The sequence below is a fragment of the Pecten maximus genome, chromosome 4 (assembly GCF_902652985.1).
Source record: "Pecten maximus chromosome 4, xPecMax1.1, whole genome shotgun sequence".
Lineage (NCBI taxonomy): Eukaryota > Metazoa > Mollusca > Bivalvia > Pectinida > Pectinidae > Pecten > Pecten maximus.
This window is the reverse complement of record NC_047018.1, coordinates 29,074,427-29,090,545: the sequence shown is the minus strand read 5'-3', so window position 1 is coordinate 29,090,545 and position 16,119 is coordinate 29,074,427. Positions and strand designations below refer to the sequence as shown.

General features: G+C 35.5%; 1 protein-coding gene across 5 annotated transcripts in view; it reads left to right on the top strand.

Annotated features, from left to right (window-relative positions):
- The window catches only part of LOC117325739 (rapamycin-insensitive companion of mTOR-like), a 40,840-nt gene that overhangs the window by 20,938 nt on the left and 3,783 nt on the right, over window positions 1–16,119 (top strand). Inside the window, exons 28-34 of one of the 5 annotated variants that reach the window (XM_033882177.1) lie at window positions 42–1,388; window positions 1,828–1,999; window positions 2,288–2,381; window positions 9,003–9,146; window positions 9,460–9,564; window positions 14,024–14,147; window positions 14,729–14,867. In XM_033882177.1, coding sequence (XP_033738068.1) covers window positions 42–1,388; window positions 1,828–1,999; window positions 2,288–2,381; window positions 9,003–9,146; window positions 9,460–9,564; window positions 14,024–14,147; window positions 14,729–14,867 — 2,125 coding nt within the window. Of the gene's footprint in view, window positions 1–41; window positions 1,389–1,827; window positions 2,000–2,287; window positions 2,382–5,517; window positions 5,662–5,974; window positions 6,167–9,002; window positions 9,147–9,459; window positions 9,652–14,023; window positions 14,148–14,728; window positions 14,868–16,119 lie in introns of all 5 variants that reach the window. The other 4 variants (XM_033882175.1, XM_033882173.1, XM_033882176.1 and 1 more) reach the window with 4 other exon arrangements.

Genomic DNA, 16,119 nt, shown 5'->3' with positions numbered 1-16,119 from the left:
TTATATTAATCAAGTAATTTTTGTGGGTTTTCTTATTGCAGAACAGCCTTCTATGTGTTGGGACTGCTGGCCAGTACACGTGAGGGGGCGGAACTCCTTACTCAACTTGGCTGGGAGTCATGTTGGCACTCACGTGGGGAGCTGTGGCCAGTGGTTGAGGATCGTGCTGAGATGCTAACTGACCTGGAGGATGCAACAGAAAGTGTATTGAGCTTCGGCAGCACATCCAGATCTGATCCAGATTACCGCACAAGTCTACATTCCCCCGGAATAGCTTCCAACAGTTTGTTCTTTATTGCAGAGGAGGAAAAGTCTTTATTCAGTGATGGGGATAAAGTGGCTTGTGATAACAACCATAACCGTAGCATAGACACCACAAGCATTCCAGACACCTCTAAGTCGGCCATAATGCGCAGTAAAACACTTGCATTTGAGTCTCCAACCTACAGAAGGTACAATAGCATGCCTTCACAAGCTCGAAATGTCAAAAAATTCTCAAGAAGTAGTAAACAGCGAACATTTAGTGATGATTCTGATAAAAGGTTGAGCCCAAAGGATCCTCTTTCACCAGTGTCGCCTTCAGAATATATACCTCTGGCCTCAGAGTTTACCTCTCAAACCCAGAGCACCTCAATGTCCCTAAAGGGAAGTAACTCTGAGGATTCCACCGTTATACCTGTGATATGTTTGCCTGATGAATCCTCAGAACCTGAAACTGTGTCAACAGGGAAGGAGGAAAGTGTGAAGGACAAAGAGGTCACAGACTCAAAGGTCATTTTACGACAAGAAGGATTGGACAAATGTAAGATGGTAAAACGTTCACCTATATTTCGAGATGGCAGGAGCAGTAGTAGTGAAAGTTCTAGGTCTAGTAAAAACCGTGCAGATAGTTTCAATACTGACTCTACAACTAGTGGTGTAAGTTCATGTGAGTCGGGACCCAACACCTACATCTCCTCCGAGGTTGTGTCCCTCAGTCCTATCGCTAGCTCTACCTCCCTCAACACTGTTGGGGTAAAGTCCTCCTCCCTCGAAACCAAAGACCTCATCCACCCGTCCACTGTGAGGAGAAAGTCTATGAATCTTAACCGTGTTCCTAGTTTAAGAAAGATTCAAGGTAACCCTGCATATGGAATTCTGTCATCTTCCCGGATGGAGGGACTGACATCAGAGAATGCTATAATGTACACCACTACTAGAGATGCATACGGTTATGCCACATGGCGGTCAATCAAACGACAGCGCACAGTTAGCTCTGACCTTGATTCAGACCTTGGCATCAGTAATCTGTACGATGAGGAAGGCACTACCGGCACGCTCAGTAGAAAGTCAAGTGTGGATTCTAAACTAAGCCTGGACCTATTTGGTGGAACAGCCAGTAGACTAAGGTATTTCTAGAAACAAATATGCATTAATGCAAGTCATATTAAAACAAGAAATATATTTGTATACTTCTTTTACTACTTCTACAAATTCAAACTGGACTGGACACATTTAAGACATTGTCAGATAATCAGAGATACCAAGGGTAGTTTAATACACATTTTTCCATAGTTGATTACATTTTAATGCAGCTTATAATTATCATCAGAAAATATGGACTGTTGAGTGTTCCATACGTATTCACATATTAAAGCAGCTTGCAAACTATAGATGTGGAATATAGATTTTATATTAAAGCAAGTGAAAACTTTCCATATTTTCAGTGACAGGTAAATAAGTTTGGCTATAGGTTAATTGGTTCGGCTATTGGAACACATTAACTATATTTCTTTGAAACCTTTCTCTTTTCAAATTTGACCTTATTATTTTGTTTGTCACCTTTAGTTTGGGAATGACAAGAAATGCTAGTGGTGTTTCTCTGTCGGAGATGGATGGGCGGCCCTCCAGCCCAATGGGTGCTATGCCAAAGGCATCGTTACAGAAGCGCCGACCACACACAGGAGAAGCTGAGTTTTTGGGACTTACCTTGCCTGTAGATATCAACATGATGTTTGAGGTTTGACTTTTATCTTGATATGGAATCATTGTGTAGCTCTTAACTAAACATCACTGTGCATGGTAAAGTTATCATTGCACTAACACTAAGTGTATGACAGCTTACCTGTTAATCTTATTTCTGATTCCATGTTTACTTTGGTTTCACATTTGTGTCTTGGTATTCTAATATAGACCAGTATCCTAATATAGACCTGCATAATATTGTCATCAACAATTACTATCACATGATCTAATAACAAATGTTTGTGGAAAATAAGCTTAGATTAACTTTTATTTTATTGCATAGGTACATGAAGGCGAAGACAAGCGCTCACAGTCTATATCGGCCATGTTGGATCGGACAGAGGACATTCAGACAGTTCGCAGTAGAAAAGTGTCATGTAAGTGAACATCTCCTTCAAAATATTATTATTAATTCAAGTGTGCTTTAGCAATATGGATGTTACTAATTTGCCTTCATGCTGACATGGGTTAAAAGGCCTTTATTTCTTATGTACGCTATCTCAATGTCAGTCTTGTACTGGTACACTGTACCATATATTTTTTTCAAAACATGCATTTACATGTACTCTAAATCGAAACAATTACTGTATTTACCGTAAGAAGTGCAAATTCCTCAATAAGCACCCCCATCTACTTTTTTCATGGACTTTTAGTAAAATTGCTCCTTATCTATTGCCAAAGGTAGTGTATAAATGGCAGCTAAAATTTGTTTTAAAAACTTTTTGTATTTTCAAGCATTTGCCCATAGCTGTCATCAATTACTTAAACTGTTATGCACATTTTTCTGTCAAGTTATTGCCACTATCTTACTGATCAACTTTGATTTTTTAACCTAAAAAGCACCCCCCTTTTTGATAATTTTGTCATTGGACCCTGGGCACTTATAATGGGAAATATGGTCTATGTTCATGTACCATATATAACACACATTCATAGTATTATATTTACAGTTACACTGAAGCCCCACTATATAACTTAACCAAACTCACCTGAAGGTTACAAGTCTTTCCAACATTTATTATGAAGACATTATTATTGTGATGTCATAATTGTCACATCGGCAATAACAAAAGATGATTGTTGAAAAGGTTGTTCTGTCTTTGACAATAATAACCTGTTCATTCATCGTAGGAGCAAAATTCCTGGATAAAGTCTTTAAAAATCTTTATCAAATGTAAATATAAGCATTGAACTGCCTTAAGTTGGATGTTATGGGGGCTGATGAATGCCAACTGGACAAAGGCAAATTCAACATGAAGCGCTAGGCGTTTCATTAAATTTGTCTTTGTCTAGTTGTATTCATCAGCCCATAACTTCCAACTGAAAGCAGTTGAATGCTTAAATGTGTAAAAAAATTCATACAGTGTACTTCCATATAAGATCAAGAAATATACATGTTGTCAACGTATGCTGAACAGATGATGTTGTTATTAATAAAATAAGTCTCGATCACAATATTTACATTTATTTACATTATATACATAAACATATTGGTCATAAAAGGCATACTCTTTTACACACACTATCTCATCTCCCATAAATCACTCTTACACAAATACTAATAAATCTGTATATGTATATCAAACCCTAATCTACACTGATACACATATATATATATATATTACACCACTACAATATATCACTATGTTATAGCCAAACAGTTTGATAGCTCATCCCTTTGTTCACAACAAAGTCTATCCTCCACGAAACAAGTACAAATGTCTAGTCCACCACAGAATGTTCCCGCCTTTGACTGTAGCTTAACAGTATCTCAGCTGCTGATTTGTCTCTGGTAAAACACCTGGTCCACTATATATATATAGCTACATCACCGGGTCTCCATACCTCAGCCTGAAGGAGACACTCTCGGCCTCCATACTAGGAAGTAGTGTCTAACTGCGGGCTGTACCAACAGTATAACCCTCTCAGGATACACATATCCTCAACACCACATGAATGTTTATTCATGACACATGACTTATGGTGTGTTTAAACATCCGTATATGACAGCTGGAGTTTCATCTTCCTCAGCCATTATAGGCTACCGTAGTTTTCGTTTACAGACAAACTGAGTAGTCTGGACTGGATAATAAGCTACAAGATATAAATAATGACAATAACTATACTATTCCATCCTATTATATATTACATATATACTATACACTAGCAATGGAATATATATATACCGTATTTGACCTAATAAGGGCGCAGGGCGCGGGTAATTGACAGTGGGAGCACCCTTATTAAGATTAGTTATTCTGAAGTTTTATGAAACAGACTATACCTTATAGCAGAATACCCAAGGCTGTGGAAACAGTAAAATATTCAGTCATAAATATATTCCAGATGAAGATATCCATTCATTATCATATATTAAGCTTAAATATCACTTGAATATTCATGTAAACTTGTAAACCATACCAGCTGATCTTTACACCACAGAACGTGTGTTCCACCATTTATGTTCAAATGGAACTCTTTTGTGTTTTATTTATAGACACAGGTGATTTCCCAGATCATACCAGACATCGTTTTTTTTTTTTACCTAATAATTGTTTTACAATGTATTTTACTAGCTTTCTGTTCTGAACAAAAGTTATTTATCAACAAGAATGAAGTCTTTTACTTTATCTTCAAATAAAGATGGTAAGTTATTATTTGTATGTGTGTTTAGTTTCGGGTGCTCTTTGCACTGACATGTCATCTGTAGGAATAGGCAAAAAGTGGCGAAAACTTGTGTTCCAGTTACTTTATTTGCTGAAGAAAATTGAACACATAAAGTAGCAAAACATTTCACAAGAACTATTACTTTTGAACACCATTTTGACACTCAGTCAAAGATTTATTTCCTTGAAAAAAGGTAGGGGCGCCCTTATTAGAGCAGGCGCCCTTATTAGGTCAAATACGGTATAAATACCCATAATTACACTATGCCATGCTCTACATATATATATATATTATACACCTGTCACTCACTAAGAAATGCACTATCACATGATCACATCCTTATATTAATGTATGAACATACAATTACTCTATAATTCAAATGTATATGGTGATATAATGATATAAATGCATAGCGCTCAAACCCGTTCGCACTCACTACTCACCGTACATATCTATTGCACACCTGTTTACTAATCTATATGCTATAATTACACGTTAAAACATTCACAGAATCAGCTAACTTCCAAATAACATACACACATATCTTAGGTAATTAACGATCACTTACCGTGAGCTGTAGTTCACGCTTATTCGTTAAACTCCCTCAATTTACACACTGACGTATCTACCGCAGGTTACGCCATTGTTTACCTGTTCTTTCTCTCCGCACACAGCCCGTGCGCGTGCCCAGGTAATTCCCACGCTTGGCCTTGCGTACGAAATTTAAATATACCTACCTGTTCCACGAGTCAATCTCTAATACTTACCATAAATAATGCCTTAAATGTCGACATGTGACACATGTGTACATCATGAGATTTGACAAACCTATGAATTTATTTCTAGCATCAGGCAAGAGGTCTAGAACAACGTCCTCATCTACCACCAGAGGTGATGGACTTGCCATCGGATCTGATCATGACTTGTCAGTCTGTGTGGCATGCTACAGACTCCAAACAATTGGACAGTCAGATGGGGACAAAGAGGATGGTAGATATTATTCATAAATTCCAGGTTTAAACTGTAATAAAGAATGTCTCAAGTATCTACATTTTAACTTTTATTGGACCAAGAAGCAATTATAGAGAATTATTTAACAATATATTTTGAGATTTTTACGAGGGCATGAAGATTGTTCATATTTAGCAGAGTATGAGTTATTCCAGAAATAAAATCAAGTATGGTGCATGCAAATGTACTTCTTCTGTTCTGATTAATTATTCATTTATCACTTAAATTTGACTCAATTTTGAAGCTGAAATCGAAAATTTTAATTGTAAGATGAATACACACTTGGTTGTAGGTATACCTGATGTAGACTTTGAGTCAGATGGCCCAGGTAGTGTGACAGTAATAGAGCGTGAGGAGGACCCAGGCAGTTTGCTGGAGGCCGTCAAACAACAGAAAGGTGACCGACGGACTCGCCTTGACAGTCTCAACGAGCTGTCGTCTGCCACACCTGGAAGCATGAACAGCTGTACTAGTACTGATTCTCGTATGTTTCTCTTGCTTCCTGCTCTTCTGTTGCTTCTCCAGATTATCACATCATGGTGTCTTAAAGACAGTGGCTAAGCGTTCCAGCTAGGCCGGGTTAGCAATAAAATAAAGTAATTAGATAACCTATCAGTTATTACCATTTACCGTTATGTGGACATTTGAAATTTAAATATTTCTAACAAGAATTTCCGTTATGTTTTGATTTTGATTTTTTTGCCATATTTACTATCTTGTGTGATGCATATATAGAGTAATGCAAGCACACAGATATACCTGTTCCCCCCCCTTTTTTTTCAAATCTTAGCTGGAACAGTGGTGTAAACCTGGATGTCTGTAGATATTAGATACAGATGGATTTTATCACAGAAATTGGCTATTACTGATAAAATTTGGTAATAATCACCATTGGTTCAAGGCTGAGATAACTGTCTTCACAAAATAGCAGTTAAAATCCCAGTGAAATGTTATTACTGTACACTTGGAAATTTACGCGAGGTGGAAATTTACGCTAATTACATGGAGTCTGTTTGATCGCGAAAATTCCCCCCACGGGTATTATTTTGATATCAATTTGCATAATCTTGAACTTCAAACGAAGGTGAATCGATCGCGAAAATTACCCCAACGTGTTAAGTTTACATATCGAAATCGCGATATTAACCCCCTGCGAAAATAACCACGTTTACAGTATAATGTTTAGGTTATGTTAATTTACATGGAAAACTTTTAAGAATATCAATTATCTATTGATCAAATAATTATAAAGGCATTCACACAATGAAATATTACTTTCCTAGTTAACTGTTGAAAAATAATAGTGTATTTAGTCAATACTAAAGGTTTGAGAGATCTTTTGTGGGTAAGAAAAAAATTTTAATCATGTGATATCTGGATTTTCACTTTCCTGTGGCAAGTTTTGAAACTAGTTGAGATGTTGTTTTAGTCTCATGTCATCAAGATACAACAGATCGACTAGTTTCATAACTTCCATTACTGGGCTTCATTATTCTTTCTGTGCACTTAACTATGTTTTTTCTCTATTACTCGCTATGTTATTCTATCATGTATACATACTTGGAGCACTTACTCATTAAATACATATATTCACATATATTCAAGTCATTTTTATAACAGTTTATGTTCCAAAGATATTTATTTGTGTTGATATTATTGTGTTATAATTTCATCACTAAATCTTTACACATATATGCATATTGAGTGGATTTCTTTCATTATTCTGTATGTAATATTCTATATATATACACTGTATATATTGTACCTAATTGTATGAAAGGAATGTCAGTGTCAGAAAGTATAGATTTTATAGTCAGTCTTAGCTCTTGTTTTAAAATTGTCTTTGGAAAGTAATAGTGAAACAAAGAAATCATCTGTAGGAAGTAACGATAAAAATTTAAATGGTTATATTTTATTTCTGTTATACCATTGAAAGATTTTTTTATGCCTTTTCTTGAAATGGTTATATCAAATACATACATAGATGTTTTTTTTTTATCATGAACTTTCTGAATACATGTATGATGAATGATATTTGTTCACGGTATAAACTGAAGATTACTTTTTATATACCTATGCTTAATTTCACAAACTCACCATTCATATTCACAAGGATATGCACTGATGTCGCGCTCATTGTAGCATTATGCTTTGTTTGTATATCCATTCATTATCATATATTAAGCTTAAATATCACTTGAATATTCATGTAAACTTGTAAACCATACCAGCTGATCTTTACACCACAGAACGTGTGTTCCACCATTTATGTTCAAATGGAACTCTTTTGTGTTTTATTTATAGACACAGGTGATTTCCCAGATCATACCAGACATCGTTTTTTTTTTTTACCTAATAATTGTTTTACAATGTATTTTACTAGCTTTCTGTTCTGAACAAAAGTTATTTATCAACAAGAATGAAGTCTTTTACTTTATCTTCAAATAAAGATGGTAAGTTATTATTTGTATGTGTGTTTAGTTTCGGGTGCTCTTTGCACTGACATGTCATCTGTAGGAATAGGCAAAAAGTGGCGAAAACTTGTGTTCCAGTTACTTTATTTGCTGAAGAAAATTGAACACATAAAGTAGCAAAACATTTCACAAGAACTATTACTTTTGAACACCATTTTGACACTCAGTCAAAGATTTATTTCCTTGAAAAAAGGTAGGGGCGCCCTTATTAGAGCAGGCGCCCTTATTAGGTCAAATACGGTATAAATACCCATAATTACACTATGCCATGCTCTACATATATATATATATTATACACCTGTCACTCACTAAGAAATGCACTATCACATGATCACATCCTTATATTAATGTATGAACATACAATTACTCTATAATTCAAATGTATATGGTGATATAATGATATAAATGCATAGCGCTCAAACCCGTTCGCACTCACTACTCACCGTACATATCTATTGCACACCTGTTTACTAATCTATATACTATAATTACACGTTAAAACATTCACAGAATCAGCTAACTTTCAAATAACATACACACATATCTTAGGTAATTAACGATCACTTACCGTGAGCTGTAGTTCACGCTTATTCGTTAAACTCCCTCAATTTACACACTGACGTATCTACCGCAGGTTACGCCATTGTTTACCTGTTCTTTCTCTCCGCACACAGCCCGTGCGCGTGCCCAGGTAATTCCCACGCTTGGCCTTGCGTACGAAATTTAAATATACCTACCTGTTCCACGAGTCAATCTCTAATACTTACCATAAATAATGCCTTAAATGTCGACATGTGACACATGTGTACATCATGAGATTTGACAAACCTATGAATTTATTTCTAGCATCAGGCAAGAGGTCTAGAACTACGTCCTCATCTACCACCAGAGGTGATGGACTTGCCATCGGATCTGATCATGACTTGTCAGTCTGTGTGGCATGCTACAGACTCCAAACAATTGGACAGTCAGATGGGGACAAAGAGGATGGTAGATATTATTCATAAATTCCAGGTTTAAACTGTAATAAAGAATGTCTCAAGTATCTACATTTTAACTTTTATTGGACCAAGAAGCAATTATAGAGAATTATTTAACAATATATTTTGAGATTTTTACGAGGGCATGAAGATTGTTCATATTTAGCAGAGTATGAGTTATTCCAGAAATAAAATCAAGTATGGTGCATGCAAATGTACTTCTTCTGTTCTGATTAATTATTCATTTATCACTTAAATTTGACTCAATTTTGAAGCTGAAATCGAAAATTTTAATTGTAAGATGAATACACACTTGGTTGTAGGTATACCTGATGTAGACTTTGAGTCAGATGGCCCAGGTAGTGTGACAGTAATAGAGCGTGAGGAGGACCCAGGCAGTTTGCTGGAGGCCGTCAAACAACAGAAAGGTGACCGACGGACTCGCCTTGACAGTCTCAACGAGCTGTCGTCTGCCACACCTGGAAGCATGAACAGCTGTACTAGTACTGATTCTCGTATGTTTCTCTTGCTTCCTGCTCTTCTGTTGCTTCTCCAGATTATCACATCATGGTGTCTTAAAGACAGTGGCTAAGCGTTCCAGCTAGGTTAGCAATAAAATAAAGTAATTAGATAACCTATCAGTTATTACCATTTACCGTTATGTGGACATTTGAAATTTAAATATTTCTAACAAGAATTTCCCTTATGTTTTGATTTTGATTTTTTTGCCATATTTACTATCTTGTGTGATGCATATATAGAGTAATGCAGCACACAGATATACCTGTTCCCCCCCCTTTTTTTTCAAATCTTAGCTGGAACAGTGGTGTAAACCTGGATGTCTGTAGATATTAGATACAGATGGATTTTATCACAGAAATTGGCTATTACTGATAAAATTTGGTAATAATCACCATTGGTTCAAGGCTGAGATAACTGTCTTCACAAAATAGCAGTTAAAATCCCAGTGAAATGTTATTACTGTACACTTGGAAATTTACGCGAGGTGGAAATTTACGCTAATTACATGGAGTCTGTTTGATCGCGAAAATTCCCCCCACGGGTATTATTTTGATATCAATTTGCATAATCTTGAACTTCAAACGAAGGTGAATCGATCGCGAAAATTACCCCAATGTGTTAAGTTTACATATCGAAATCGCGATATTAACCCCCTGCGAAAATAACCACGTTTACAGTATAATGTTTAGGTTATGTTAATTTACATGGAAAACTTTAAAGAATATCAATTATCTATTGATCAAATAATTATAAAGGCATTCACACAATGAAATATTACTCTCCTAGTTAACTGTTGAAAAATAATAGTGTATTTAGTCAATACTAAAGGTTTGAGAGATCTTTTGTGGGTAAGAAAAAAATTTTAATCATGTGATATCTGGATTTTCACTTTCCTGTTGCAAGTTTTGAAACTAGTTGAGATGTTGTTTTAGTGTCATGTCATCAAGATACAACAGATCGACTAGTTTCATAACTTCCATTACTGGGCTTCATTATTCTTTCTGTGCACTTAACTATGTTTTTTCTCCATTACTCGCTATGTTATTCTATCATGTATACATACTTGGAGCACACACTCATTAAATACATATATTCACATATATTCAAGCCATTTTTATAACAGTTTATGTTCCAAAGATATTTATTTGTGTTGATATTATTGTGTTATAATTTCATCACTAAATCTTTACACATATATGCATATTGAGTGGATTTCTTTCATTATTCTGTATGTAATATTCTATATATATACACTGTATATATTGTACCTAATTGTATGAAAGGAATGTCAGTGTCAGAAAGTATAGATTTTATAGTCAGTCTTAGCTCTTGTTTTAAAATTGTCTTTGGAAAGTAATAGTGAAACAAAGAAATCATCTGTAGGAAGTAACGATAAAAATTTAAATGGTTATATTTTATTTCTGTTATACCATTGAAAGATTTTTTTATGCCTTTTCTTGAAATGGTTATATCAAATAAATACATAGATGTTTTTTTTTATCAGGAACTTTCTGAATACATGTGTGATGAATGATATTTGTTCACGGTATAAACTGAAGATTACTTTTTATATACCTATGCTTAATTTCACATACTCACCATTCATATTCACAAGGATATGCACTGATGTCGCGCTCATTGTAGCATTATGCTTTGTTTGTAATGTACTATGGTCCTGTATTAGATGTTGGCTAAATGCAGATATGGTCCTGTATTTGGACAGTGGTTAATTGTGACTGTATGCCCTGTATTTGACTGTGGTTAATTGTGACTGTATGTCCTGTATTTGACTGGTTAAATGTGTCTCTATTTGACTGTGGTTAAGTATGACTGTATTTGACTGTGGTTAAGTGTGACTGTATGTCCTGTATTTGACAGTGGTTAATTGTGACTATATATCCTGTATTTGGACAGTGGTTAAGTGTGACTGTATGTTCTGTATTTGACAGTGGTTAATTGTGACTCTATGTCCTGTATTTGACTGTGGTTAATTGTGACTGTATGCCCTGTATTTGACAGTGGTTAATTGTGACTGTATGCCCTGTATTTGGCTGTGGTTAATTGTGACTGTATGCCCTGTATTTGACTGTGGTTAATTGTGACTGTATGCCCTGTATTTGACAGTGGTTAATTGTGACTGTATGTCCTGTATTTGGACAGTAGTTAAGTGTGACTGTATGTCCTGTATTTGACAGTGGTGAATTGTGACTGTATATCCTCTATTTGACAGTGGTTAATTGTTTACTGTATGTTCTGTATTTGACAGTAGTTAAGTGTGACTGTATGTTCTGTATTTGACAGTAGTTAAGTGTGACTGTATGTCCTGTATTTGACAGTGGTTAATTGTGACTGTATGTCCTGTATTTGACAGTGGTTAAGTGTGACTGTATTTGACTGTGGTTAAATGGGACTGTATGCCCTGTATTTGACAGTGGTTAATTGTGACTGTATGTCCTGTATTTGACTGTGGTTTAATGGGACTGTATGCCCTGTATTTGACAGTGGGTAATTGTGGACTGTATATCCTCTATTTGACAGTGGTTGATTTTGACTGTATGTCCTGTATTTGACAGTAGTTAAGTGTGACTGTATGTTCTGTATTTGACAGTAGTTAAGTGTGACTGTATGTCCTGTATTTGACAGTGGTTAATTATTTACTGTATGTTCTGTACTTGACAGTGGTTAAGTGTGACTGTATGTCCTGTATTTGACAGTGTATAAGTGACTGTATGCCCTGTATTTGACTGTGGTTAATTGTGTCTCTATTTGACAGTGGTTAAGTATGACAGTATTTGACTGTGGTTAAGTGTGTCTCTATTTGACAGTGGTTAAGTATGACTGTATTTGACTGTGGTTAAATTTGTCTCTATTTGACAGTGGTTAAGTATGACAGTATTTGACTGTGGTTAAGTGTGACTGTATGTTCTGTACTTGACAGTGGTTAAGTGTGACTGTATGTCCTGTATTTGACAGTGTATAAGTGACTGTATACCCTGTATTTGACTGTGGTTAATTGTGACTGTATGCCCTGTATTTGACTGTGGTTAATTGTGACTGTATGTCCTGTATTTGACTGTGGTTAAGTGTGACTGTATGTCCTGTATTTGACAGTGGTTAATTGTGACTCTATGTTCTGTATTTGACAGTGGTTAAGTGTGTCTCTATTTGACAGTGGTTAATTGTGACTGTATGTCCTGTATTTGACTGTGGTTAATTGTCACTGTATGACCTGTATTTGACTGTGGTTAATTGTCACTGTATGCCCCGTACTTGACAGTGGTTAATTGTGACTGTATGACCTGTATTTGACTGTGGTTAAGTGTGACTGTATGTCCTGTATTTGACTGTGGTTAATTGTGACTGTATGTCCTGTATTTGACTGTGGTTAATTGTGACTGTATGCCCTGTATTTGACTGTGGTTAATTGTGACTGTATGCCCTGTATTTGACTGTGGTTAACTGTGACTGTATGTTCTGTATTTTGACTGGAATGAAGTATGACTATATACCATGTATTTTGATATCAACTTGTTATGACTTTTGCACAGCCCTATATTTCGTGTGGTTAAACGGCTTACACTTGTTCTTTAATGGTGATTAAATAGGATGATTGTCCTGTATCAGTATGTTTATAGTGCTTGTGTATGACAACATCAAACTTAAAAGGTATTAAAACATATGACAGCTTACTTGAACATTATTGACATGGGTTTATAACTATGTGCCTCTATCATGTCTTTACTTTGTCGTATGCTGTATTTTGTTCTGTGCAATATCTGTACTATATCTTTTGACTTTTGACCTGAATTTCTGTCCCATTTACATGTAGACCAGCATTATGTATTTTGGAAAAGTCTAAATATTGTTGATAAGGTCTGTGCTGACATGTATATATCAAATATCTATTGCCATGTATATTTAGATATTTCAATGCCATACATATCATATTATAGCATTACATAATCTGGATTGGCATATACCCTGATATTATAATGTTATGAATAACTAACAATGTAACATTAACTTGTGAGTTATAAAGGCCAAAGGTCACAAATAAAATATTGATTACTTATGAAAACTTTGACTGACCTGTCAAAATGTTTTATTTGCAGTTTGAATTTTTAGACTCATTGTTAAATGACGAAGTCAGTTATGTGTTAAGTATGTCTTGTTTCTACCAAAGCAATGAGAATGTTATATCAGACTGTACATCATCAAGGCATGCTGTGTAGTTACAATTCCTCTCTACATGTACTTTAACGAGAGATTGTTTTAAGGACATGGAATATAGTTTTTTTGTTAAGGTCCTCCAGTTATACTTGAGTATTTAAAGAGAATTTTCACACATTTTTCTTACATTCACAGCGACCAAGAAGATGTCATTTGATAGTGTTCATGGGCGTGCTCTCATAAGACAAGAGATTCGAAAGCTGGTCACCAATCTAAGTAGCTCTGTGGGAGTCAAGGGCTCAGAACAGGGACTTTTGGGGTGAGTGGCCATGGTCTATCAGCAAGTTTAATAGGTTGATTTTTTTCAAATGTAAGTTTATTATCAATATGGATAATTTGCTGACAGAAAATAGGATGTCCCTACATGTAATATTATCTGCTTGTCTGTCCATCAGTTTTCATTTCCACATACATTTATAGTAATCAGCCTAAGATCTATTTTGTAAGTATAAAGCTCACATTTTATTTGAGTGAAATCTGCATTATACACATGCACTTTGATGGAATTCTGATGTATTATTATGAAGGGAGGTAATTATATTTCAACATTTAAATGTACTTAATGTATATATGTTCTTGCTCAAAGTTTTAAACCATGAAAAATATGAAGAAATTTGAAATGTCCCTGCATTATTTACAAAAAGTGTATGGTGAGATGAAGTAAGGTTAGGGATACTCCTATCAAGGTCAGAAGTCAAACAAATGAAAAATTTGGTAAGATTAAAATAACTTGATTGTCTTAATAAAACTTCAACATACAATCATTACCTACATGTGAAAATGAGGTGACCTTCACCTCTTGATGAATCATTGAATAAGTACCAAATGTTTTAATTTCAGATTGAAGCAGAAATTTCCTAAAGTTTTCCAGGATGTTTGTTTTTACTCAGAAGTGAGCCACATCATGACTGTCTGCTCTTTTCGACTAACAGCACGGAGGTTTATACAGGAGCTCTTTGATGAGTTTGACATTTCCAAGGTAACCAGGCTTTGTTACCATCTTCACATCTCCTATTTAAGTATCTTTCTGTAAAATAAAAAGAATAAAGCTACTTTATTCCTGTTGATCTCAGGATCAGAATATTTTGTTCCTGTTAATCTCAGGGTCAGAATGTTTTGTTCTGTTAAAACGTTGATCGCAGGGTTAGAATAATTTGTCCTGTTGATCTCAGGATTAGAATATTTTGTCCTGTTTATCTCAGGATTAGAATATTTTGTTCCTGGCTGTTGATTTCAGGATTAGAGTATCTTGTTTTTGTTGATCTCAGGGTTAGAATTTTTTTTTTTTTTTTTTAAGGCATTTTTATACGCCTGACAAAAGACGGGACGTATTATGTTATCATGTTGGCGGGCAGGCACATACATACATACATACATACATATGGTGTCCGGACCATAACTCCAATACTACTCGACCCAGGCTCTCTATACTTGACACCAATAAACATCTTGATGAGCTGGAGTGTCGCATACCAAAATCATGCCCCTTACCCCCTTATTTGTGGAGTTATTCCCTTTTGATGATTTTACTTCGGGCACCTATGGTGTCCGAACCATATCTCCAGTACTACTCGACCCAGGCTCTCCATACTTGACACAAATATACATATTGATGAGCCGGAGTGTCGCATACCAAAAACATGCCCCTTACCCCCTTATTTGTGGAGTTATTCCCCTTTGATGATTTTACTTGTCCGAACCATAACTCCAATACTACCCGACCCAGGCTCTCCATACTTGACACAAATATACATCTTGATGAGCCGGAGTGTCGCATACCAAAATCATGCCCCTTACCCCCCTTATTTGTGGAGTTATTCCTCTTTGATGATTTTACTTCGGACACATGGTGTTGAGCTCTCCATACTTAACACAAATATACATCTAGATGAGCCAGAGTGTCACATACCAAAATTATGCCCCTTACCCCCTTATTAGCGGAGTTATTGCCCTTTGATGATTTTACTTATCCGGACCATAACTTCGATACTACCCGACCCAGGCTCTGTATATTCCGTATATAAACATGTGAACTAATTTTTGTGTTGTTGTGTCTAAACCAAGGTTTCCCATATTTGCAACTTATATACATCTCATCATTTAAAGTTGCCCTTCGGTTTCAACTACACACCATTATGTGTATCAATATCTCCTTCCAACTTTCCAACAATGATACTTCATTTTAAAGCATTACAACCTGTGAAACTACCCCCTTCCAAGTGTCAAATATT